This window comes from Eubalaena glacialis, chromosome 3, assembly GCF_028564815.1.
Source record: "Eubalaena glacialis isolate mEubGla1 chromosome 3, mEubGla1.1.hap2.+ XY, whole genome shotgun sequence".
In the NCBI taxonomy this organism is placed as follows: Eukaryota; Metazoa; Chordata; class Mammalia; order Artiodactyla; family Balaenidae; genus Eubalaena; species Eubalaena glacialis.
In genome coordinates this window covers 41,375,349-41,400,087 of record NC_083718.1, presented here as the reverse complement: position 1 = coordinate 41,400,087, position 24,739 = coordinate 41,375,349, and the positions used below count along the sequence as shown (strand labels likewise).

At 47.0% G+C, this 24,739-nt stretch overlaps 1 protein-coding gene and 1 pseudogene across 1 annotated transcript in view; one reads left to right on the top strand and one right to left on the bottom strand.

Moving 5' to 3' along the window:
- CAMK1G (calcium/calmodulin dependent protein kinase IG) overlaps positions 1-19,526 on the bottom strand; it is a 28,460-nt gene extending 8,934 nt beyond the window's left edge. The window contains exons 1-4 of the mRNA XM_061185540.1: positions 19,476-19,526; positions 10,641-10,761; positions 4,574-4,702; positions 831-905 (exon numbers count right to left, since the gene is read on the bottom strand). Coding sequence (XP_061041523.1) covers positions 831-905; positions 4,574-4,702; positions 10,641-10,732 — 296 coding nt within the window. The 5' untranslated portion in view covers positions 10,733-10,761; positions 19,476-19,526. The remainder of the gene's footprint in view (positions 1-830; positions 906-4,573; positions 4,703-10,640; positions 10,762-19,475) is intronic.
- LOC133087862 (small ribosomal subunit protein eS25-like) lies at positions 5,082-5,458 on the top strand (annotated as a pseudogene).
- Positions 19,527-24,739: the final 5,213 nt, after the last annotated feature.

The window sequence follows — 24,739 nt, the reverse complement described above, 5'->3', positions numbered from 1 at the left end:
TTTCTGAGGAATCAGCCTATCAGTCAAAAACATTGCATCCAGCTGTGCTGAGATTGCCGGGTGATGTGTGTGTGAGTGTGAGTGTGTGTGTGTACTTTATACACAGAAGCATCTCTGAGCCTAAGGCTGAGCCCTCAGGAGCACTGACCAGCCCTACAGCAGTCACTCTCAGGCATAGCTCTTATTTGGATATGACAGTGACATGGACAGCTTTCTAATGGGGTACCATATCTGTCCTACACGTGGGTACACACACAATATCAGCTTATTATTAACATTGGGTGCCTCTCTTTTGAGAAAGTCTTCTTTCTATTGAATTGATATCTCTCTACCTGTGGTTTCTACTCCCATGGTAATTTTACCCTGGAGGATGTTAAAATATTTAATGTCTGGTTAAGAGGACATGGACTGACTGGTCAAAATGGACTCAAGCTATGGTGCCAGAGAAGGGTTCTGGAGGCCTCCTGCTATGTCAGGCATTACCCCTTCAATTGTAGGGGTGTGGGGAGGTCCAGAAAGTTGGGGGTATAGGGAAGCAGGGAAGGATGGACAGGTTAGGGCTACAGCTATTTGCTGACCGGTAGGAAATATTTTAACGAGTGGTAAGGTTACATTGGTACATACCAACTGAATCATCAGCCCTAGTTTTACCCCTCGGTCCACTCAGAACACATCCATGACCAGAAGGAACTCTTGGCATTTCAGGGTCTCTTGCACTAATTCTTGATTTGTCTTTTAATCATCATCCTTCCCTCATCACCGACCAACCTCCTCTAGTCCTCTAAGGCCCCGCAAGACATGTGTGGAGAAGCAGGTCACCTTCTACTTACAGCTGCATGACCAGGTAGTAGTGAGTGGTGCTCTCATAGATGTCCTCCAAGGTCACAATGTTTTCATGCTTGATCCTGAGGAAGAGTAAGGGTAATGGAGAAAGGTATATGGTTTAGGTTGTCCAGACAAAGAATGCAGATCTAGCCCAGCTGGACTTTTATTTCTTTCAGAGACTATTGCTGACAATGTTTAGGAAGATAGGGTCCTTGTGAAGCCTTCCTAATAAGTAGGCAGTCACAAAGAAATTCCAGAGAAAAGATTCCCAGAATGGTGTTCAGTTCATATTTTTGAATGGGTAATTGATCCTCGTGCCTTCAGGGAACAAATAATTCATTGTTACTCCAGGAATCTCTTTAAACTTTACCAAAAGAGAAAGTTAAAAGAACTGAGGGAGGCTAGGGGAGCATCAATCACTAGGTTATTCTACAAAATGGGTATCCAGGTCTCCTTCAGAAACATCGCATGAAGTGTGATCCCTCAACGGGTGGGATTTTGGTTAGCTAAGCCTCCTCATGGGTAACCACGGAGGAAGTGCTGCAAAATTATTGTTCCAGGATATTGTGAGAAGTAAGACAGATGTTCATTTTGAGGGTCAGTTCGGTGGGATGCCTTAGATCAGTGATTCTTAAGCAGGGGCTCTTTTGTCCCTGAGGGGATCTTTGACAATATCTAGTGACATTTTTGACTGTCACGATTGGGGAGGGGGGAAGTGCTCCTGGCATTTAGTGGGTAGAGACAGGAATGTTGCTAAACATCCTACAATGCTCAGGAGAGCCCTCAACACAACAAAGATTAGCTGGTTTAACATGTCGAGAGCAAAGTAAGAGAGTAGCACTGACATATATACACTACCAAATGTAAAATGGATGGCTAGTGGGAAGCAGCTGCATAGCACAGGGAGATCAGCTCGAAGCTTTGTGACCACCTAGAGGGGTGGGATAGGGAGGGTGGGAGGGAGACGCAAGAGGGAGGGCATATGGGGATATATGTATACGTATAGCTGATTCACTTTGTTGTACAGAGGAAACTAACACAACATTGAAAAGCAATTATCCTCCAATAAAGATATTAAAAAAAAATAAAATGTCAATAGCACTGAGGTCAAGAAACCCTGCCCTAGATTACCTTTGTCTGGGATTACTCAGAGGCTGAGGCAAGCAGAATAATCATACTAGCTATGGGGTTGGTTTCTAGGCAGCATCTCTGTGCATGCCCATCCAGGAGAAAAGTCTCTAAGAAGTTTTACTCAAGGCTGTGCAGCACAAGGGTTAACTTAGACTCGGAGTCAGTTGGACCTGAGTTCAGGTCTCACTCAGGCACTTACTAGCTGGGTAACCTTGGCTGGTTTACTCAAATCTTCTAAACCTCACTTTCCTTGTCTGTAAAGTACATCTTTCCCATAGAATTATATCAGGATGAAAAGAGATAAGACGTGTAAAATGCTTAGTACAGTGTCTAGGGAAATAGAAAACACATAATAAATAGTAGCTAGCATCTTTAAGATATTTTAAAAAAATACAGACCCCATGCAGTGGCTACATGATGGATTCAACTACATTTATAATCTGATGATGCTAACAGTAATTTATCGATGATTTACTCACTAAACAAATATTTATTGAGCACCTATGCTGTTAGGGACTGTTGATACAATGCAATGATAAGAAAGACCATCTTAGTCCTTGCTCTCAACGAGATTACAGTCTCTACCCTAATCTCCCTGAAGCCCAGACCTACATCTCTAACATCCTACCAGACACCTACCTCTATGTAGAGATAGGTGGATATTTATTCAATATATGTAGAGGTAGGTGGATATTTATATTCAATATACTGCAACCAATTTCTATTTCCTCTCAGCCTACACATCCTTTTCATTTGCTATCCCAAGCAATGATATGACTGTACACATAACAGCTCAATCTCAGGGACTTTTTTTTTTAAATTATACATATGTATTTTATTTACACTTTGATATATTTCATGATAAACAATTTTTTTCCGTCTTAACCATTTTTTAAGTGTACAGTTTAGCGGTATCAAATACGTTCACATCGTTGTGCAAAAATCACCTCTGTCCATCCCCATAACTGTTTTCATCTTGTGAAACTGAAGCTCTATGCTCATTAAACAATAACTCCCCATTATTCCTTGCCCCCAGCCCCTGGTAACCACCAATCTACTTTCTGTCTTTATGATTTTGACTATTCTAAGTACCTCATATAAGTGGGATCATACAGTATGTATCTTTTTCTGACTGGCTAATTTCATCTAGCATAATGTCCCCAAGGTTCATCCATGTTGCAAACATACTGCAGAATCTCCTTCCTTTTTAAGACTGAACAATATTCCATTGCATGTATAGCCACATTTTGCTTATCCGTCCATCCACTGATGGACACTTGAGTTGCTTCCATGGTTTAGTTATTATGAATAATGCTGCTATGAACATGGGTGTACAAATATCTCTTTGAGATCCTACTTTCTCAGGGTCTTTTTACTGCTTTTCTTTTTTACACTTCTACCAGCCAACCCCCAAATCTAATCACTTCTCTCTCTGAAAAATTTCTTGAACCCAGTCTTCTTGCCACCACGTGATCTTGCCACTACCTTTGCTTGCATCCTCATCCCTTGCCTCGATTATTGAGAAAGTCTGGCAATTGGTCTCCTGTCCTCTAGGCTGGCATCCTCCAATCCATCCTCCACCACCATGCTTAAGAGGGATGGCTCTAAAATATAAATCTGATCATGGGACTTTTGACTTAAAATCCTTTGATGACTTTTCTTTGTCCACAGAATAAAGTCAGCATTCTTTATCATGACATCTAAGACCTTTTATTATCAGATTCCACTTGACCATTTTAGTTTCATCTCCTGTCCCTTGATGGTACTCACTCTCAGTTCAGGGACTTCCAATTCTAACTCTCCCCTAACATCCCTTGCCCGTCCATGATTCTATGTTAAAGTTTATGCTACTCTTGGCCAGACTTCCCTTTCTGTACTGCCCCTCCTGCCTCCACAAAATTCTACTCATCCATCAAGGTCTGTCTTCTTTGAAAATGTGCCTAAAACACATACTCGTGAAAACACACATATAGGCAACCTGAATCTCTGTCTCTTCTGAACTCTGCCTTTTGCTGTGTGGCTCACATCCAATGGGACTGGTGCTACTTATGGGCACCTTTGACTCTGTTCACAAAATGTGAGCTCCTGAGGGTAAGGAATTTTGTTGGTTTCATCTTTGTGGTCTTGACGCCTAATAAACTTTTGGCTCACCACAGGGGTTCCACAAGGGTTTGTTTTATGAATCCCGCTCTAAACATTTGATGGTTTGTTAGTGTCAGCTCCCTCATGATAGTTGGGGTGCTGAACCTGCATTTGCTTTGGAAGAAACTGAGGCTCATTTCCAAATCTTGTGCTGCTTCCTTAATTATTGATTCTTCCTGGTGTTGGCCCTCAATTGATTTTTGGTCCTTTGAGCTAATTACCCTGTGGCTTATGTACACAAACCAACTCTGCTATCAGTTGATAACTAGTTAATTTGCTGAAAAAAAAAAAAGAAAATCAGCCAAGACAGCTGTCTGGCTAATATAGCTGATGGATCAAACTGACCCATTAGCTCAATCGAAGGGAGTAATACCTTTGGGTGTGGAAGTTCAGCCCCAGTCCTTCTCGAAGGTAATTTGTGAAGGAAATGTTGTGATCCCACGGTTGCACTCGACCAACCCCAGGACCCACTCACTTTTTCAACACAGCGATCTCATTCTCCAGGCTGCTGTCCCGGAAGGCAGGCGACTTTTTGATGCACTTCAGGGCAAAGAGCTTCCCAGTTACCCTTTGCTTCACCAGGAAAACTTCTGAAAAAGCTCCTCTGAGTAGAAGACACCAAGAGATAGAAATTAGTACTGGCCGGTAGAGAACATTGCTGGAGGCAAAATGGGTAGATGAAAGAAGGTGTGACTGATAATTCGTTTCATTGTCATCATGGGCACCCCGAGGAGCCGTATCCATGGCAGACCCCATCTGACATGCCCTTGTGTGCTTTCTTTCACCTATCACGTGGGAACAAAAAGATTCTATTACAGACTCAGGGTCTAGGCGGCTGCTCTTGCCTAGTTCCATAATTTGGGAATGATTCCCAGAAACTGCTTTAACTCTGGAGATTTCTCCACTTGGCAAACCCATTAAAGAGAGGCCACTGCTGATCTTAGCGAGGCGGCAGTGATAGCACTTGCTCTCCCGGCTTCACTATGCTGCCCAAGGACGTCAAGAAGAAGAAGGATGCTGGAAAGTTGGCCAAGAAAGACAGAGGCCCAGTGAACAAATCTGGGGGCAAGGCCAAAAAGAAGAAGTGGTCCAAAGGCAAAGTTCGGGACAAGCTCAATAACCTAGTCTTGTTTGACAAAGCGACATATGACAAACTCTGTAAAGAAGTTCCCAACTGGAAGCTTATAACCCCAGCTGTGGTCTCTGAGAGACTGAAGCTTCCTGGTTCCCTGGCCAGGGCAGCCCTTCAGGAGCTCCTTAGTAAAGGATTTTTAAGCTGGTTTCAAAGCATAGAGCCTAAGTAATTTACACCAGAAACACCAAGGGTTGAGATGCCCCAGCTGCTGGTGAAGATGCATGAACAGGTCCCACCAACTGTACATTTTGAAAAATAAAACTTTATTAAATCAAAAAAAGAGAGGCCACTGCAGAGTCAATTTACTTGGCTTCTCCCAACGTGGTGTGCTGTGTGGTCACTGTGTGGCAGTTGGAAGTAGCACTGGGAGACAGGGCTCTGACAGTGAGAGAAAAAAGACTCTTGTATCTGTTTTAGATAGTGATGATTGCCCTGAACCAATGATTAGCGGCAAGGGAGGTGAGCATCCTCTCGGTCAGTAGGATCTGTGAGGACAAAACGGAACTCAGCAGCTCTGGGCAGGCTGTCTGAAGACAGAAAGGATGGAACCCAATGGGAACACAGGGTAGGATTCCAAATTGCAGGCTCCTTGGTTCAAGGGGGTCCTCTGGAGACAAAGCCATAACAGTAGTTAGCAAATAGGGGATGCTGGAGCCTGATGGCCCACGTTAGAACCTCAGCTTTTTGGGTAACAAGTCACTTAACTTCCATATGCACAGTTTCTTCATCTGAAAAGTGAGAATGTCAATAGTATCTGATTCATAGGGTTGTTTAGAAGAGTACCTGAGTTATAGATATAAGTGCATAAAAGTTTTCCTGAGATCTGGTAAACTACATGTGCTAGATACTATTATTCTTATTAGTACTATTATTATTTGAATACCAGTAGGGAGAACACCTGATCATAACAAGAGGAGATAGAGTTTAGGTGAGGAAATAGCTGAGCCATCCTCTCCCCTGCCATCTGGGGATTCTAGCATGAAGCCCCAATAGCAATCAAGCTTGTGTAAGGACATTCAGAATCTGCTTTAGAAAATACTTGGTGTTTCCTGTTTCCCCCAGCTGCACTTGGAACTGAGTTAATTAGAGACTTCAGAGCTTGCTCTATTCATTCATTCGTTCATTCACTCGTCCCTCTAATCAAGATTTATTGAGCACCTACTGAATCTTAGACACTAGAGATAAAAAGGGAAGTGTTTCTGCTCTCAAGGAGCCTGTAAATTAGTGAAGAGCGCAGACAAATGAGCAATTAACATTCACTTCGAAAAATGTTATTAGGCATTACATGAATGCTTGTGAGCTGACAGAACCTCTCCGTGTTAGGCACTGGGATTAGTATTGGTCTAGCTTAGAATCTAGCGTGAGAGACACAGATCAGCGGGATGTACTATGAGACCACAGAAAATGGACACTTTGACAGGGTCTCTGCTATGGTTGGACGGGTTACACACTGTACAATTCCAGCAGATGCCATCACCTTGGAGCCACTGTGCCTTTTCATACAATAATTATAAGAACATTTTTGCTCTGGACAGCAAGCTAGAGAAAAGGGCGCTTTTCCCTAATGTGTCCAAACTGACCGCTTGGGATGGTGGAGAAGCACATCATTTGTGGCCCTCTGACTTAAGAACACTCTGAGCTCAGTTTTAAGGGATCAATGAGAGTTGGCCTAGGGAAAAAACAAGTTGGAAGTGATGTTTCAAGTGGGGGTGGGGAAGAAGCATGAGCAAAAGCCTAGAGGTGCAAAACAGCAGGGAGAGGCAGGGCTGCTTCGGGTAATCCAGCCTCTTTTGCTATAGTGTGAGGCAGGGAATGAGGGAAGATAAATGTAGATGGGCACCAGGTCCTGTGCCTGGCAGCATATGGAAAATAGTCAGTGTTTGTGTGATGGATGGATGGGTGGATGGGTGGATGGGTGGATGGATGGGTAGGAAGTTTGGACTGGGATTATCTGTGTATTCTACTCATCTTGAGACCCCACTTTCCTTATTGTAAAAGGAGAGTTGAACCACATGGCCTTAAAGGTTCCTTCCGCCTGTGATGTTCTTGGGTCCACCTTCAGATTTCTCCCCTTTCACCTGTATCTTTAGAACCACACATGGATGGTCCCCTGATTTCAAAGCTGACACCCACTCTGGGTCCACTTGTAAAATGAGATCAAGCCTTCCTGGGGGATCCTGCAGTGTGTGGTATCTCCTAGGGTTGTGCAATGTTGTGGTAATTACTGCTCTTTTGGCTCAGGCTGCCTTACGCATTGTGCGTGTGTCGGGGGGTGGGAGGTGTGGTGTGTGTGTGTGTGTGTGTGTGTGTGGCAGGGGCGGGGGAGAGGGATTAGAAGACTTAATTGTGCCGTCTGTCAGACTGGGGAGCAGAGAGCTAGTTTTGAGTGGCCAAGGTTGCTTGGGTCAGAAGGCAAGATGGGCAGAGGCTTCAGAGCCAGGAGCAAGCGCTTGTTGCAATAGATCTTGATTTGTGTTTCCTGCTCTGAATAGCTCTCTGCTCTTGCTGGGAGCCTGGGTGATGGAGGAGGAAGGGAGGAACCAAGACAAAAAATCTCTTCCTTGGCAGTGAAAGGAGGAGGCCTGGGACTTGGGTGATGTACCCTCTGTAATGGACGAGTTTTGCCCAGTGTCCCTAAAGCTGCCAGGGCCCTGGAATTGTGGGTGGTATCTCAGCAGATTTCACAAAAGCCTGTTTTCCCTGGTGGGTTGTTCCAGAGGAGCTGAGGACTAGAGGAAAGGGGCCTTTGTCATGGGATTCTGGCACTTCCTGAGCTGGGGAATCAGCTCTGTCTAGCTGCCCCCTCTGTGGAGAGCACCTCACCTGGGTAGCTCTGTGGGGTCTGCAGCCTGGGGCTGCCTGTCCCCATCCTGAGCACCACAGAGGTGACTTCTTCTTGGCTTTTGTTCAGCCTTAGCTGCTGCAACAGCTGTGACTTGCCCTGTCTTTTTTTTTTTTAATAAATTTATTTATTTATTTATTTATTTATTTATTTTTGGCTGTGTTGGGTCTTCGTTTCTGTGCAAGGGCTTTCTCCAGTTGCGGCGAGCGGGGGCCACTCTTCATCGCGGTGCGCGGGCCTCTCATTGTCGCGGCCTCTCCCATTGCGGAGCACAGGCTCCAGACGCGCAGGCTCAGTAGTTGTGGCTCACGGGCCTAGTTGCTCCGCGGCATGTGGGATCTTCCCGGACTGGGGTACGAACCCGTGTCCCCTGCATTGGCAGGTGGATTCCTAACCACTGCGCCACCAGGGAAGCCCCTTGCACTGTCTTGTCCACCTGCTTCCCTCAAATTAGTGCTGGGCTGGGTAGATTAGAGCCACCAGCAACACTTAAAATATAGATGCCTGGGACTTCCCTCGTGGCACAGTGGTTAAGAATCCTCCTGCCAATGCAGGGGACCCAGGTTCGATCCCTGGTCCAGGAAGATCCCATACGCCGCAGAGCAACTAAGCCCGTGCACCACAACTATTGAGCCTGTGCTCTAGAGCTCACAAGCCACAACTACTGAGCCCACGTGTCACAACTACTGAAGCCCACACACCTAGAGCCCGTGCTCCGCAATAAGAGAAGCCACTGTAATAAGAAACATGCGCACCGCAACGAAGAGTAGCCCCTGCTCACTGCAACTAGAGAAAGCCCGCACGCAGCAATGAAGACACAACACAGCCAAAAATAAATAAATAAATAATTAAAAAAAAATATATATATATAGATGCCTGGCCACTGGGTCCTAGTCCCTAAAATTCCAGCTTAGTAGTCTGGGACCAGGAACCTGTATTTTTCAAAAATTCCCTAGACTAAAATGATTTTAGAGAATTATTCATTTTCTTGAGTGTGACAATGATATTTGTGAACATAGAAGAAAATGCCCTCATTCTTAGGCAGGGCCGACAGGGGACTCAGAGGTGTGTCATGATGTTTGCAAGTTGTTTACAAATTGTTCAATGCAGTGTGTGTGAGTGTGTGTGTGTGTGTGTATGTAAAACAAATTAGTAAAATGTTAACCACTATGGAATTTAGGTGGTGGGTATATCGGAGTTCACTGTACTATTATTTCACCTTTTCTTTACTTAGACATTTTCACAGCTAAAAGTTAGAGGCATAAGCTCCCCAGGTGGCTCCAATGTCCTCCTGGGTTTAGAAGCTGCTTGGCAGACCTCACTGAACTCTGTAAGGGTGGCATGTGCTGCCTCTCACAATCCTATAGCACAAATCTGAGCAGAGGGTGAATACGTTCTTGTCAACCTGGGCTTATTTCTCTCTCTTTCTCTGGATTTTTGGGCTGCTTAGCAAATCATTTCGGATTCACTCATGAGCGTTGTCTCTCTCTCCCGCCCAAAACCCCCTCTCTAGCCAACCCTGTCTTGGCAATGGCCCTCCATGGAGGGTGGGGGCTCTGATGACCAGGGCGGCTGCTGAGATCCTCCTGCGTGCTGAGTGTCACCCTCGCCTGGGATGGGAGGGCTCCGAGGCCTCCTCTCAGGGCCGAGCCGGCTCCTTTACGGCTGCAGAGAGAGTGTAGGAAGCTGTCGCTGCCTGAGGTCACTGCCTCCTAGCCAGGCGGAGGGGGCTAAACTTAGCCAATTTGGCTAAAGGGAAAGCTGGCTTGAGTGGACAGCCCACTAAGGGCCCCTCATGTCCCCGGCCCAATTAGCCCAGACTAATTAGCTGACCAGCTTGGGTTCTGAGGCCCTGGGAGCCGGTGGCCTGGAATGGGTGCCAGCCTGCGTCAGAGGCTGTGACCTCTCCGAGGAGGGGTAGGACTAAGTGGAGAGTCAGTTCCAGACAAGCTGTCTCTGCTCCATCAGCCATGTAATCATTGTCAAGGGGGAAGGAACAGACACCCCAGAGGCTGGTAGGAGTTTGGCTACAGCGTGACTTTATTTTCCAACATGGTACTTAAATATGGAGCAGAGAGGATGGTGGTGGTGGGAGCCGATTCGGATGTGTGTAACCCATCCACCCTCCAAGCCTCAGAAGCTCCTTTTTCTGTCTATAGCAGACAGTGGGTTTGACCTGTTCACTGCAGGGGGGAAATGAGGAAGCTGGGTGAGGAGGCCCAGGAAGGTTCTAGGGTCACTGTGTCTCCAGAGATGCTCCAGAACTCCTCTTTCCTGCAACCAGGGCAGGACTCACTAGTTGTCACAGATCTGGAAGCAGGGCGGGGGCCTCTGGGAGTAAGGAGGCAGAACCCTGGGGAAAGGGCTGGATTGTTCTCTGTATTACCCCAAGGTGCCTTTCCCTAATCTACCCCCTGAAGCCCCTACTCTATTCCCTGAGAGCTACTGAGATAGTGTTATAGCAGCCTCAGCCCAGTTTATCATTCTCTGTTGGCCCAGGATGACTCTTTTCCGACTCCCCACAGCAGGCAGCCCAGCCACCCTATCCTCAGCCCCAGGACTCACGATCCCAGCACTTCCATGAAGATGAACGTTTTCCGGATGTTGGTGGTCTGTTTCTTCCAGGAACTGCAGTCATCTTCTTCCTTCCGACCCATTGCCTCCAGAGTTGAAGCTTCTGGGGATGCTTGGTTTGAGGAAGGGAAGAAAGGGTCTGATCAGATAATTCCTCCAATAGGAGGAGAACAAGTTGTAAAAAGAATCTAAAATACATCCTGCATGTAACAACTGTAAGGAAAGACTGGGAGCAAAACCTGGGTAATTGGCAAAAATAAGACTTATTCTCTCCACTTACTTTTGAAACTACCATGACAAATTTTATTGACCGTCTACTGCATGTCCATTGTGCTTGCCCCATGTTCATGGAGTTTAGAGTCTAGTAGTGGAAAATCCACTTTGTACAAACGTACATAAGGGCAATAAGACATACACGAATGATTAACATGGGACTATCCACCTTGAAGGCATCTGGGCTGTTTCTTAAGATACCAAGTGATCGCCAGGTATTTATTCAGACTACCGGGTCAGCCGCCCTTCTTTCTATTATCACAGCTCTGATGCCACCTCCAGTCATTACTGTTCTTAATTTACGGGTTAAATGAATGAATATTAGATGAATGAGCATTGTGTTTCCTCTGCAACTCCCATGACATTTAGCACAGTGCTGGAAAAACAGTTATTCGTTAAAATATGAATTGAATTGTGTCCTGAGCTTATATGAGTTCTCTCAATACAATATTTATTCAACAGTCAACACCTATGATGTGCCAGGGGCTGTATGTACCCTGACTGTATTCCTCTAAATAATACCTTCGGTAAACTCTCCTTGTTGATCAACGTATGTCATCTGTTTCCTGTTGGGACCCTGATTGATGTAATGAGAAATGGGGAACCAGAAAAGTGGTCTTAGCTTCTAGTGAGGTAGATAGAGCAGATCTCAAATCTTTTATAAGGATGATTCAGAATGATTATCTGAAGATCAGATAATCTAGCCAAGGTTATAGAGCTAATTGTTTACAGTCTAGATTTCTTAGTCAAGACTAGGAACAGAAGCTATGCATCCCTCACTGTATCACACTGCATTCTAGCCTCCTGACACCTAGTTCTAGTGTCTTAATTAATGTTTTTCAATACATTTTTAGACAAATGAGTTCCTGTTACATTTCATTGCAAGGTAAAATTGCTTATGGTACTTAGTGTATAACCTGGTGGTCAGGTGAAGAACACAGGTGATGGCTCTGCCTTCCTAGGTCCGGGAGGCTGGAGGGGTCAGTAAGCGAACAAGTCAGCTAACATGTATACAGTGACAAAGTGTGGGTAGATCATAAAAGAACAAAACCCGACCTTGTTAGAGGGATAATCAGGAAGGGTCTTATTTAGATGAAGGTCAGGGGAGGACTCACATCATAAAATAGGTTCTATGATACAGGGGGAAACCTTTTCTGCCTTTAAGTGACAACTGTGAGGCTTAAGACCTTGGAAATAAGAAGAATGTGACACAAGGATGGTCCTTGCTAGGAGGAAGAGGTGTGGAAAGACTGACGATTTTGGCCCAAGTGGATCCTGAGAAGGAGATGGGGAGACAGATGGTGTAGTTGTCAGAAACACACATCTTGCTTTCACCCTCTTGTAGTAAACATCCATCTAGGAATGCGGGAGATCGGTGACATGGATGGATGGGCTCCCCAGGACTCTCCTGGTGGGAGACCCTAAGCCTTGGAGGAACTCTGACTTCAACACATTTAACAGTCATCACGGGACAGGTCCAGATGGGGGAGGGGAGTGAGTCAGTGTCACACGACCTGCAGGGAGTCCAGAAGTTCCTCAGGGCCTGTGGGGGCTGGACCCACGGCTGACCAAACTCCATGCTCAGTGGCCTCATGTTGTTAGCTTGGAATTGACAACAGTGGGAGTATTTACACCATGGGAATAGGCAAATGCTACCATCAGGGCTTCTCTTCCACTCCTCGCCCCATCCCCCAAGAACCAGACGTTAAACATTTACCAGCTCACCTCTGCCCACGGCCCTGGTGAGGGGATATAGGGTTGCTAGGGCTCCTGTCAACCAGGGTCCAGAAGAAGAGACGGCTACGATCAGGGCTTCTCACGTGGAAGCAAATGTCTGGGATCAGGCCTTTAGTGGAGGATGTCGGCCTGATGCCCCAGGGGCCAGATGGGACCAGGCACACCTCAGAGGTCGCTAGTCAGCCTCTGTGAGTTCTCAAAGAACTGGGATCTGAGGTCCCTGATAGTAGGGGGCCCCCTTCTCCCCTGCCACAAACAGGTCAAGTAAGTACCTTATAACATAAAAGGCTACCTTGAAAATGGAACAGGAGGAGAAAAGACCATCTCAAGGCTGTGTTTTCCTGAAAGATACTGGATCAGCCAAATGAGACTCTTTATTAAACCTGAGATGCTATAATGGACAAGTTCAAATGTAAAGTTGCCCTTTGTACCCTTTTTGCTGCCTGGTAGGGTGGGAATTCGTGGGGAAGATTTTATAGGAAATAAAGAAGCTACATCTTCTTTGTACATTTTAGTCTAGTGTGTAAATGTGCAACCTGGCTATATAATAATTGGTGGTTATTATTATGAAAAGCACATGTGGGAAATGTTAAGCATTCTTCAGCATTCGATACAGCTGAATGTAGATCTGGTGTACTCTTGTATCTTCAGGCCCAGTTGTTGATTTGTTCCTTTTGGCAGGATGGCAGCCCAGAGAGACCACAGCAGTTCAGGGCCCAGGCACCGGCCAGAGAAGGACTCACCAGGCATGCAATGGTGGGCTGATCTTGGACTTCGAGGGCACAGTCTACAAGGTGGAGACAAATGAACCCTGACTGGCAGAGATTGCTTTGGGGAAGATGAAATATTAGAACAGAGGGCTATCTTTAGCCAGATACTATTCTGCAGATTCTTAGCCCCAAATCTAGCAGCTTCCACTTATCAGAGCTGTGCTTGGACCAATTGCTTCTTACTATATAGACACAGGACAGCTGAGAAGTCTTGAAGGATGTAGGGGATGAGGGCCAGGGGCTGGACCTTAAAAGGAGCCTATCAACAGGATTAGTTTGAGTGACTCCCTCTCTGTCTCTCCCCTCCACAGAACAACTGGGCTGTAGTTGCCCATTTTCCAAGTAAAGAGCCAATCAAGGGCCTTCTTTCCAGCACAGGCCCATCAGTGGGGCATGCATCACTCCCCCTTCTGAAGCCCCCATGGAATGATGGGTCCACTTTCCAGGAAGCATCACCACCTCATTAGCAGATCTGTACTCACTGTTCCTTCTTTCCCATTGCTCTTAAATAGCTTAAAAACATAGTATTCTTAGCCCAAGCTCGGCTATAAGAAAACATCTTTCCCGCCCACCCCTCCTCCCATACACTCAGCCCTAACAATTTAGTTCCATCTTCAGAGCCGCATGGAAAGCTCAGGGACCCTGATCTGAAACTCCACTTCATTCCCACCCCTCCTTGACCTTGGAGAAACCTCAGGGCCCCGGTGCCCTGTGTGCTAGGGGTCTAACTGTGGGCTCTGAGGTGGGGGGCGGGGGTGTTCTATTGCTGCAGCCTGGCTTCTTTCCCTGAAAATCCTCCCTCTCCTCTCTCGACTTCTGTAACTGAGGCCCTTTCAGAGAAAAAAAAAATTCCGAGAAGGTTGAAACTCCAGTATTGCTCTCACTTGGTTCTAAAGTAATCCCCACAGGGCAACACCAGGCTCCTAGTTCCTGCTCTGTTGTGTGGTCTTCCATATGACAGATGGCCTGCCTGATCTCTTGGGAAAAAATTTCATAGCTGGGGAGGAGACTACAGAGGGAAAAGTTATTCCTAAAGGGCAGGCTGCACAGCCTTGAGGTGGACGCTACCCCTGAGTGTGGCGCTTTCTGAGCTTCTGGGAATAGGTGGGTGGCATCCAGCCTGCCTATTTATGAATTGCTGGGGAGAGATGCTCAGGCTGTGAGCCCAGGAGGCAGGCACGCTTCACATGCTTCTTTCACGGAGCGTTGCTGTCCTTCTCTCCTTCCCAGGCTCCAACTGGTCACAGGGGCAGCCACTAGCCCCAGGCAGAACCCAAAGGCACGTGACATTTGTCTTCAGGGCCCTCCTCATTGCCATCACCATATTACGTAGGTACCAAGTCATGTTATGACCCCACCCTCCCCAGGACCCTCTCTCTGGACACTCACTCCTGCCTGCCCTGGTCCACATGGCCTCTTTAGCCAAAGTTTACTATCTTGAGTCATAGCCACTTAAAACTCTGCTCTGAGGTGCTTTAAAAAAATTAATCAGCAGGGTTAATTGCTTCAGAGTGTCACCCCACCTGTTGAGACGTCCCAGAATCTCGGGGGCACCACGTTTGAATCCAGAGGCATTCAATTCAGTCCAATCCAATGTATGTTTCCCAAACCCACAGTAGATTCCTAAGCTGGATACGAGTAAACTAGAGGAGATGGACACAGGGAAGGGGAGAATCTTCGAGTAACATCCCTGCAGCCTACAACTCCAGATAACGGCTCTCAACCCTGCCTATGGAAAGAGCCTTCTCCAGTGCTCTCACTTGAGGCTTCTGAGCAAGGAGGCATGAATGATTTGGAGGCATGGTGGGCAGGCCTCAGAGCCTTCCTGTGGGACCAGGTGTGGCTCCTTTACTGACCCCAGAGGAATTAGCCCACCCTAAGACCACTTCTGGGGTTCTCCATTCCTTGAGAGCATGACTCAGAAAGGGCTGTGGGTCTTGGGAGGGAGGTTATCAGTTGTCTTATAAGCACATAAGAATGTGCTCCCTGTCTCCAGGTTGGGACACACAGAATCATGGCAATATATAAATTGTTTGGTTATAAAGGGGCCTAAAGACTAAAGCTGGGATATTTTCTTTCCTGGGTCCCACAGTTTCCTGGACTCTGGCCTATACTGGACTTCTCATCATCCTCTGGATTGAGAGGCACACTGGAAAGAGGTCAAATTCTGGCTCCAGTCTTGGCTCGGCACCAAGAAGTGTACAGCCCCAGGCAGATCACTGTACATCTCTGGGCTTCTACCTTTCTCCATAGTAAAAAGAGGAAAATGGACTAGATTAGGGTTCCTTGACATTCGTTTTTTAGAATATTAGTCCTAGGAGACTCTCCGTAAGCAAAGCAGATTTGCTAACTGCCCCTTCTTGGAGATTCATGTTCCATGTTAGCTTATTAAAGGCTCTGGGGGCTGTTAAAGACACCTGCTTAATGCTCTTTAACCTAGTGTCCCTCAACTTTACTAGACTGTAACTGTAAATTCTTTCCTTTTGCAACACCTACTAGCATCCAGAGGATCTATGGTTGCCCAGAGCCTACTGGGGAAAGTGGGGACTAGGCCAGCTCTGATGTTGTGTGATTGTATAAATGAGCAATAGATGAAATTTCCAGCAGCCTGCTGTCATCACTCACAGCCCTGCTCTCCTCCTGGTGCACAGGCACGTGGCTGGGTCTGTGTGTGCCATCAGAACCTATTTCCAATTCATAGGCTGCAGCTGAAGTGGCTGGTCAGCTTGCCAGAGCTCGGGCCCTGGACCTGAAAGGCTCCTGGAGACTTCTGGCTGGACAGACCCTCCCAGGAACACTAGCTCCATCCCTGGCCCTCCTCCTAGTCTGGCATCTCCAAGGCCAACTATGCATGCCAGTTTCTGTTCCCAAAATCACTGAGGAAGGTCGTTTTTCAATTGCCTCCTGCAGTTTATTTCAGGCTCAAACCCACATTTAAGTTTAATCAAACCCTGCTGCAGTGACAAGCCAGAATTCTGTGCTGCTTTGTTTGGTGGCTGAGGGGTCGACACATAAGAGTCACTGGAGAGAGCTGGGTGTGTTAATTATTCTTAATGCGCTCATTTTCCTCATCTGCTGAATGGGACTAATGATCCCTGCTCTGTCAATTTCCCAGGATTCCTGTGGGCTTCCAATACATCAACAGGCATGAAAGCATTCTGTAACCTCTAAAGTGCTGTGCAGTGAGCCCACTTCATAGGCACGTGGATTAAACACTGGGCAGAGAGAGGGGAAACAAACAGTTTAAATAGGGGTGAGCACACAGCAGGAGATGTGAATCTGCTGTTTCCTCAGCTGGTCTCTGCTCTCAAGTGTGTGCCACATGCCTCTCAAGTGTGACCCGCATCTCACTCTGATTCTAAAGTGTTTGAAGATGTATAATTTTTCATACGTGTAGCCCTGAAATGCAAACCAACTACTTTATCTGCTACTCAACCAAGAAGGCAGAGATCTGTTGGAGCACAGAGTTAACACTGCCTGGGTTGGGTTTCTCCATGGGCTGGTCTCCACTGGGGCACCTTTCTAAGCAGGGTTCAAGAGTCATAGGTTTAACTGTGTGTCCACCACACGCTGCCTTTAAGACCCACTCTCACGCAAGAGGCTCACTCTACTGCGCCCCCTGGAAGGTGAGAGGAGGGACCTCCACCTGGGGAGAGGGAGCAGGAGGAAGGATGGGCTGAGCTCAGAATGGCTGTGGCAAGAAGCTCTGAGTGCCCAGCCCCCCCTCCCCCTCCCCCTGCTACAGGACACCGGTGTGACAGTCATCCACAACCCGTGCAGCTCCCCAGCACCATCACCAGCTTGCTTTCCACGGGGGTAGCTGCTCACCCCCAGTCCCCTCGCCCTTGACCATGGCCATGCACCAGCACTTGTAGGGCTGGCTCACAGCCCATTTGCAGACAGCTGCCCACCCCACCCCCCCCATTCATGCTGCAGCCCATTCACTCCGCTGCCTCTGACAGGCTGCGGCTGGGCCCCGTTACTCAGGGATGGCAGCTTAGTTCTGGCCGCGTGTGCGTGCGTGAGTGGGGCACAGGGAGTCAGGGAGGTGCTGGTCTCTTGGAAGGGGATTCTTTGTAGTCGCAGCCAGAATTGCAGAATTGCTCCCAGGCCCTAAGATATTCGCTGCCTCAGACTGATCACCTGGGTGATCCCTGTGCTGGGCGCTTTACCTGCCATTATCTCGTTTAATGTCTTTGAAGGTAAGTATCAGGTATCGTTAACCCCATTTTATAGTTGAGGTACTGATGGGTAGAAATATTAAGAAAAATGCCCCAAATCAAACAGATAGTAAGTGGCAGAGCCGGACATGAGCCCCAGCCCATCAGACCCCAACAGCAGTCTCCCTGTCCCCCACCACGTAACCTGTTGCCTCTTTCCTGTGGGTGGTTTTTGGGATTTCACTTACCTCCGCCCTCATCCTTGGGATGCTCTCCTGTAATCCCACCAACCAACTGATTCCCCCTGGAACGCACGGCTGGCTCGGATGATCTGGGAAAGGCTGGATCCCGGGAACACTCAGATTTCTCAACATTGAGTCTGGGGCTGGCCATCTGTCTCTTGCCTAAGTGGCTCCTGGCTCCAGCTCAAACCTTTTCTCACTCTAACCTTGAGCTTCTTTCCCAAAGTTTTGCCCTATCTTTCTAAAGAGTGCTCTTAATACACATAAAAACACCCACACTCACACCTGCACCAGAGCTATCTGTAGTATCATGGAAAGGTCACCGATTATATCAGAAGATCTGGGTTCAAATGCTATTGTCATCATATGGATTTCACCAGTATCCAGCTTTGCCTTGTGGAGTCTCAGTGGAACCACTATGTGCCCCACCAGCCCAATGGGCTTGTCTTAAAGATGATTAATTAAAAGCACATTACTCACTGTAGAGTGTGGTTCCCATATCAGGTATTACTAAGCACTTTGTGTTATGGCCTATTGGGTCTTGTCTTTGGCCCTAGTTAAGCTTAAGTCAGTAGGACTGCCAGGGGGCCGGGCTGCCTCCAGCCTCTGATCTGGGAAAGATCATCTCCTCACCCAAGATGGAACCTGCTTGACTCTCTTGACCCTTCTCAAAGATTTTCCTCCTCATCAATTGATCTGGCTCCAGAACAAGCCGCTGGCCAGCCACGCACTGCTGCCAGAACAGCAGCGAGAACGCTGGCAGCCGTCCCCGGGAGCCTCAGGGTTAATGTTTGTGCGTCAAAGTTACGTGGAAAGAAGGGGCCACAGTGCGGATGGGGGTGGTGATGAGTCCAGACCTCCTTTTACCATTTTTACCTGAGAACTGAACTAGGGAAGTTTAAAGACAGAAGGGAGAGAGACATGCCCCTGGGGAAGGTGAAGGAGGGGACCTCGTGACTGACAGCTGTGTCCCTGCTGAGTTCTGCATCCTAACGCAGCGGGGGACAGGAGCGGGAGCTGGGCCATGGACCCTGCCAGGAAGGACTGAGGCTGGTCTGCCTGCCTTGGGTCTGCAGAGCCACTGACTGCTTACAAATCTCCTTTTTGCCCACTGACTCTCCTAATCTTCACAACAACCTAGACAGGTAGGCAGAACCAAAACAGGGCATTGCCCCATTTGACAGATGGGGTCTGAGAGGTTAAGAGATGAAGGCTGAGCAGGAGGGAGGGGTGCAAGGGCGCTGGAGGTCCTGACACCCTGCAGATGGACAGCCCCTCCCAGGTACAGAGCCCAGAGGGCTGTCCCTAAATGCAAGCAGGCATGGCAGGAGGGGCACATACAGATATTTTGCTCCCTTTTCTTTGCCCAGGAGTGTGAAAGGTTCCCACTCAAGCCAACCCTGAAGGGATGGCCAGATAATCCCTGCAGAGGTCCCACCCGGACACCCATTCAGACTTATCTTCCAAGGCAGCTACAACTTCCCCTTGATACCTCGAGAGTCAGGCAAGACAGGAACTGGGGCTGAAATAAACACCCAAGTTGCTTGCAAGAGTGGCTCTTCAAACCCACTCTCTTGGTGCCAGGAGCCTCCCGCTAAACAAAGAAACCTCCTCAAACCAAATAAAGAAGCAGGTTCGACTTACCCAGGGAATCCGAGAGAACGGTGCTCGTGGTCCTGCCACTCCAGCTCCTACAGGTCTGTGAGGATTAGCTGCTCCAGCGCTTCAACAATAAGCCGAATTAAAGGGGAGGAATGCAGGGGTTTTCTTTCCTAGGACTGTAACCAGGCAGCCTTAAAGGGGAGGAAAAGTAGCTAGGGAGGCTTGCATCTCTCCTTCCTTTCCTCTGCCTTTCCTTCCCTCTGAGCAGATCCAGAAAAATCTTTTTGCAAAGGGGCCCTTTTATGCTGTGTGTGTGTGTTTGTGTGTGTGTGCGTGTGTGTGTGATTGTATTTGCATGGAGGTGTGTGATGGAGAGAGGGAAAACATAAAGGGCGAAAACAAAACATCAAATTAAAGGTTTCCATTGGCCTGAATGGGGTGATGATAGAAAATCAGAGACTGCCTGCCTCCGTTTCCCTCTTAACCACTCAGATGCTGGTGTATGTTGTTTAAAATACCTTCCTGAGCAATAGGATATCTATACTGGCTGAAAGCAGAGACTACAGAACCCTCAGTGTCTTATAAAATGGGAGAAGCACTTGGATGTCCCTCGGGGAGCCCAATGCTACATGGTTTCACCCCTCTCACCTGTTTCTAGAAGCAAAGCGTTCTGATCCCCAAATCTACCATCCTCTTCTCAGTTCTAACCCATTGGACCCCAGGAGACCATTCCCCTCCTTCTGGAAACTCTTAGCTTTTAAATTGTGCCTTTCCATTTTTTATCGTTTGTGTTTTTTTGAATAAACAACACATTCATGTGGGTCAGAAATCAGAACTCTATTGAAAGCCATACATAGAGGTGTCTCACTCCATCCACTCCGCACACACCCCTTCCCCCTACCGTGCCCTCTACAGGTGGCCACTTTTATTAGTTTCTTGTGTATCTCTCCAGTATTTCACGCAGAAACAAACAAAATAATATATATATTCCCTGGCCCCCTTTCTTACACAAAAGACAGTAAGTAAATGCTGTCTCTTTTATATTTTCATCTCTACAATCTTAATTCAGGCCCCTCTTCTCTTCTCTTGGGTGCTATTGTAATAGACTAGACTAGACTCTAATTGGTTCCTGGGTGAGGTAGTCCCCTGGTATAGTTAAGTGAGGCTTTGGAGAAGACTTCTAGGCTGGACTCCTGGGCTGTCGTTTAACAGGGTGTGTGGCCTTGGACAAGTGGCTTAACCTCTTTGTGCCTCAGTTTTCTCAATCTGTCCAATGGGATAATCACTGAATTTATTTCACACACTAGTGGGGTGGAGTAAGACAGAAGGCAAATTGCTTAGAACAATGACTGGCACTTGGTAGGTAGTCAGTAAATGTGAGCTACTATTATTCTCTCTCCAACTTTCATTTTTGCTAGAATTATCACAATAAGAAAATTGCCTCCACCTCAAAAATATCCATTCCCTACAGAATAAAATCCAAACACTTCATCCCATCATTGAAGGCATTACAAGATCTGGTACAAAAGTATCCTCCCTCCCCTGAGTCCCTCCATCCACCCAGCTGACATTCCAGCCATATCACAGGAGGCACTGATTTCCAACATGCCACTTATTTCCAAAGCTCCTGACCTTTGCTTAGGCTGATCTATCAGTGTAGAACACCCTTTCCTCATTCTCTGCCTATGGAAATACTATAGATTTTAAAAGTTCACATCAAATACCATCTCATCCATGAAGCCTTCCATGATTTCTTTGCCCCGTTAGAAATAATCACTCCTTCCTCTGTGTTGTTCTCAAAACTCTCTGTCTACAACTCTCCTTAGTTCTTAATCTTTTTCTGCCTTGAATTCTAGTTTGTGTTTCCACTGCTGTCTCCCTTCTTGAATTGAGAGTTCTTAAGGCAGTGATTTTCGCCTCTCTTCCTGCCCTCTTGTCTTCCTTTCCCTAATCTTCCTCCTGTGTCCAGCACAGGGTAGGCACTCAGCCAATGTTTAATGATGAACCAGATAGGTTCCACCAGAAGTGGAAGGGCCTCTGAGAGTGCAATAAATAAGAAATGATTTGCTCATGGTTGGTATACATAGTAAGTACTCAATAAATGCTAACTCATTAGTATTGATAACAAGAATAATAACATATTATTGTTATGGGTCTAACATCTTGTTTATTGCTTAGATTCTCTGGGTATAGCATCCCTGACCTGACGAGCAGCTGTCCTCTTCCTGTTTAGATGCAGGAACTGGGGAGTTTATCACAGCCTGAAAAGGTCAAGTAAGGCTCATGGACGTCAACAAATGTTAGAGAGTTTATCTCCATAGGGAGCTGAATTCCACCTCTCTGAAGTCGCCCCCAACACATGTGTATGTACACTCATTCCTTAAATATTTATCAAGCACTGACTATGTACTAGGGGTTGAGGATAGAAGCTAGGCTCAGACTCAACACTCATAGAACTTCTACTTTCCAAGTGCAAGGAATAAGTCAGTTCTGTACTCTGTAACTCAGAATGTGTTACTTTGTGATGCAGAGTACTTTGTATTCTGTTACAAGTTTGAATTGGGCAAGGAACTGTCTGTGAGCGCCAACCCACCAGCATCCTCTTCCCTCCTTCCCCTTCCCTCCCATCCACTGGCACACTGCTGGTCCTGGTGAGCCACAGTGCTGGGAATGAATTCTCAGCTGTGGAAACAGAAGTAGGTTCAGCAGATGTTGGGTGGCACGGGAGAAAGTGTTGCCTCTTTATGCTGAATTCAGAAGGCGGATGTTTTTGCAGGTACTGACTGGGTCATACGCCAGACATCAGAGGCCGGAGCGGGGAGCAGCCACTGCTCCGGTATTGATACAGGTGACTAGAAAATGTTTCCCAAGGAGGTGGAAGAGAGCTTTTGGCTTGATAACACATGCACACTCGTGCACACACATGCATGCGCACATACACCCCTGTGCTTGCATTTTGGCTTCGTTCAGATTCTTGTAATGGCCGTATCGCTATGTTTTCCCCAATCAACAATTCAACCAAATATTTATTACACATAAACTAAAACACAGAGAACAATTGGAGATCAATCAATAGCTAAATAGGATGCTATTAACTCATGTTGTCATCAGAGATGAGGCCATGTGGAGCCGGCTGTGGGCTGGAGATGTCAGGAAAGGTTTCATGAAAAAGTTTCATGGGAGTCAGCCTGAGCCTTAAGGATGAGTAGGACCAGATTTGGGAGGTGTGGTGGGTGGGATGGGATTAGGAAAATTGGAGCTTGGAACATACAAGATGTGTGCTGGATACGACGACCTGCAATGCAGTGAGAGATTAGAGTGTCTAGTGTTGAAGCAGCGAGGGCTTTGGACTTGCCTGCAAAGGCGGTAGAGTGTCATTGCAGGTTCTTAAGCAAGAATGTTGATGGGAACCCAGTGGTGATGTGCCTGACGCTGGGAAAATCGGAGACTGGAAAATCAGCAGACAACCTTGCATTCACCGAGACCTGAGGGGGTGAGGGCTGGCTGGAACCAAGAGGGAACAGGAGTGGAGAGAAGAAGGGAGTGGCCTGAAGGGGGTGCCATTGCCCATCAGCTTCCTCCTTTCACCCCAAAATGATTGGTGTGGGTCTGAGCTTATCAAGCTATTATTTAGTTCACAGGTGATGCTGGCAAAAGGAGAAATGGCTAAGTGTATTCACCAGGTCCTCCCCTCTGCTGCTCCCGTGTGGTCATACTTATCCCCCAAATAAACAAAATAAGGGGTCTTCCTGTGGTTGGGGTAAGGAGGAGAAAAGGGAGGTGTGCTCATGAGGACAGAGCAATCCTTTGTCTGTCAAAGAGCACATTCTTGCCTCCCCTTGGTCTGTGCTGTCTTTTACATTTAATTAGATCTCAGATTGAGCTTTCTGGACAGGAAATGACAAGACATAATGAGGTGCCAGGGTGGAAAAGGGAAGGGAAAACAATATCCATTAGTTCATTCACGCAACAAATATTTGTGAGCACCTACTGTGTGCTGGGCAGTAAACTGGGCTCTGAGCATACCGTAGTAAACACAATAGGCACAGTCTCTGTCCTGATGAGTGTTGTGTTCTAGCAGTATTGTCAGATTTTAAACAAATACAGATCATTACAACTGTGATAAATACTATGCACAGTTTAGGGCATTAAGAAAGTATATGATAGGGAGATCTTACTAGCCGCAAGGAAGTGACTTTCAAACTGGAATCAGAAGAAAGGAGAATTAGCTACAAGAACAGTTGGAGACACCAAAGAACAGCAAGTGTAAAGGCCCTGGGGTGGAAAGGAGCCATACCTATTAGAAAGACAGAGAAGTGCATTGTGGCTGGGCAGTGGGAGCAGGAGAGAGAGGAGCCCCAATTGCTGCTGGTGAAGCAGGAAAAGGAGAAAATCACGCAAGGCATTCAAAGTATGATGGGAAAGATAATGAGAGGGGGAGAGGCCACCAAGGAACAAATCCCACTGATGTCATAACACGTTTCCCACTGAAGTTGGTTAATAGAGAATGGAATGGGCACAGGGAGTGAGGATGGGGGGAGAGAATGGAAATGACAGGATAGCAGAGACAGGCCGGCACAATGTGATACTTGCTACTTTAGTATTTGTTTTAAAAATAAGGCACAAGATTTCTAGTGCTTCCAGGAATAAGCATGGTCTGCATTATTCCTGCAGCCTGTGATGTACTCATCTTTTTATTTGAAGTGAACCTTTAAAGAGTCTCCTCTCCTATGCACCCTTCCCTGGGTCCACAGACAAAACGGACCACCCTCTCTTCTCCCAAAGCCCGTCTCTACAATGGCGTCCACCCTGCTCCACTGAGATGGAAATTGGTCTGATGCATGTCAAGGTTGCCCATAAGTGACAAGTTCTCTAAGGGTACAAACCATGCCTCAATTACCTCTATAACCACCATATTGCCTGGCAGAGAGCATGTTTCACAAAGGTTTGCAAAATCAAAGTGCTGAATAAAAGGAGAGTTTTCTGGTGTGTCCTGAGTTTGACACCATTAACGGTAGGAGCAAGAATTCAGTCCATTAGTAACAGGCTACCATGGGCTACCCCTCCCCCCAGAGAATCCAGAAGAATATGTAAAAGAGTTCACTTCTTCTGGTTTGCGTTGCATCTTCCAACTTCTTTAGAGTCTGCAGAGTTGGGTGTTGGGTGGGCCATTCAGTCAGCGTCTCTGGCTGCTTCCCCATGGCCCCTCCACCTAGGGAGGAAGGTATCAGCCCATGACACCTGAACTTTCTCTTTCTTCTCTTCTTTCCCATGATTCATCCTATATATGCTTCCTGCACATCTTC